Here is a 2,197-nt window from a genome sequence, read left to right as displayed (position 1 = left end):
TATAGACTAGACTATAGACTAGACTATAGACTAGACTATAGAATAGACTATAGACTAGACTATAGACTAGACTATAGACTAGACTATAGACTAGACTATAGACTAGACTATAGACTAGACTATAGACTAGACTATAGACTAGACTATAGACTAGACTATAGACTAGATTATTGATTATTCTGTGGACTACTAATCAAAAGATTATAACTTAGAAAAGCTACCGAAAATGCCGTGGGGGTACCACGGTATCTTGCGATATCAAAAAGTACTGAATTTTCCTTGCCCATTTAGTACTCTTAACTTTACCAAGTCTGGTGAGAAGTACATACATATATCCAAAACTTCATCTTAACAATTTCAACAAAACTTAACTAATATTTCTCCTCTTCGAATTTACATAATAACTGAAGTAATTAAAAATAAATTAGAGAATAGGTAAACATAGACCCTATAAATACTTTCTTCAACTAATATTTCTAACAATAGTTTCCAACAACGTTTCTAAGGGGAAAATATTAGCAATGTTTAAATTTTTGACACTTTTAGCCTTAACGGCATTAACTGTGGGTCGATATGTGCGACCTCTTGTGTTTCGTCCATATCCACAAAATTTCCATCAATATGGACCATTCATTAACAACAATGGCCAACGGGTACAGAATCTTAAATTGTGTACTTATAGTGATATTTCCTTTGAGAAATGTATTCATACTGTTGCTGTGGCTCGTAACAGTTCCATACCTTTGGCTTTGGAATGTGTACGCAAGGATGATCGTGAAAACTGTATAAATTCAGTGGAAAGTGGAACCTCGGATATGGTTGTATTGACTGGACATGGTTATAAGCCTGCCAGAAGTGCTGGTTTAAGACCTTTAATTTTTGCCAATGATGATGATAATAGTTTATATATTGCAGTGGCGCCTAGAAATATAACATTCCTTGGTGTCCAGGAAGCTCCCATGTAAGTAGTGTAATGAAACGATATTTGTATTTGATGTTCGGGGCAATTTCCAAAAGTTCCAGTACTAATTAGATTTCTAGGTTTTATTTCTATATAATTTATAGTTTTTTCTGATTAGTATTCAAAACCCACTATATATGAACTAGAAACATTAAAACGATTAAAATTCAAAATTTTTCCTTTTAGTATCTTCGATCAATCTAAACATCGTGCTTTCCATGCAGCCACCTATTTTAATTATCGCATGGGTCATAATATTTGCAATTTCCTTAACAAGGCCTCCTTGACAGAATATATTAACATTGTGGATTCAGCGAATTATATACCAAATCCGGAGGAAATTCTTATTTGTCCTAATCGTGTACCAGATGAATTTGAAAACTATAAACGTTGCAATGTGGAAGCCGGACTACAAAGAGCCGTATTTGTGAGTGCCTATACGTCGTCGAAACAAGAACAAGCCATTCGCAAAATATTTGATACAATTTTCGAACGTTTCGGAGCTAACAGTGAATTTTTCAAATTCTTTGATACATTCCAAGGGCAAGATGATGTGATTTTTAAGGTAAGGGGATTTATTTTTATCAAAATTTAAAATAAAACAATAAATTAGTTATCAACAAAAAAGTCTTGAAAAATAACATGGGTTCTTTTTCGGATTTTATTGGTTGTTGACCCTAAAAAAAACTTTTGATTTATTTGTTATCACTTGTACCCCTTGTAAGGGGATTTTTTTTAAAAACTAATATTAATATTTCCTATTTTTGTTTGTTCTAGAATGCTATAATCTCATTAGATTCAATGCCGACCTATCGTAACCAGGTTGATGAAAATGTCTTTAATTATTTACACTGTAACGAAGATGATCAACCCCATGATCCCCGCGTATTATTGTAAACAAAATCTGAAAGATGTTTGAAAAATTTATTACTAATTAACAGAAAGTATTTAATCTATAACTGTAAATATTTTCTTGTAATTGCAATAAATCTCACCTGGTAATAATTATCAAAAAAATATTTTTTTTTGCTTCGTTTGCTATAAATATATTATCAATATATATATTTAATTTATTCAAATTCATATAATTTAAAATGTTAATCTTTTTTACACCTTTTGTTGTTATTACAGTTCCCGGAAAAGATGTTTGTTTTTGTTTAATTAATAATTAAAATCTTTGTTCGATTTTGTAATAATATAATTTTAAATAAAAACAAATCATCTCTAATTTTCATT

The 2,197-nt window shown here is 30.5% G+C and overlaps 1 protein-coding gene across 1 annotated transcript; it reads left to right on the top strand.

Moving 5' to 3' along the window:
• The first annotated feature begins 472 nt into the window (after positions 1–472).
• Positions 473–1,970, top strand: LOC119604991 (transferrin-like). Its single transcript, XM_037957928.1, has 3 exons — positions 473–961; positions 1,148–1,526; positions 1,739–1,970. The coding sequence occupies exons 1-3, from the start codon at positions 522–524 to the stop codon at positions 1,856–1,858; spliced, it is 939 nt and encodes a 312-aa protein (XP_037813856.1). The 5' UTR covers positions 473–521; the 3' UTR covers positions 1,859–1,970.
• The last annotated feature ends 227 nt before the right edge of the window (positions 1,971–2,197 follow it).

This window comes from Lucilia sericata, unplaced genomic scaffold, assembly GCF_015586225.1.
Source record: "Lucilia sericata isolate MDLA Ls3-8-SP2 unplaced genomic scaffold, ASM1558622v1 Contig000448F_arrow, whole genome shotgun sequence".
Lineage (NCBI taxonomy): Eukaryota > Metazoa > Arthropoda > Insecta > Diptera > Calliphoridae > Lucilia > Lucilia sericata.
This window is presented reverse-complemented; position numbering and strand designations above follow the sequence as displayed.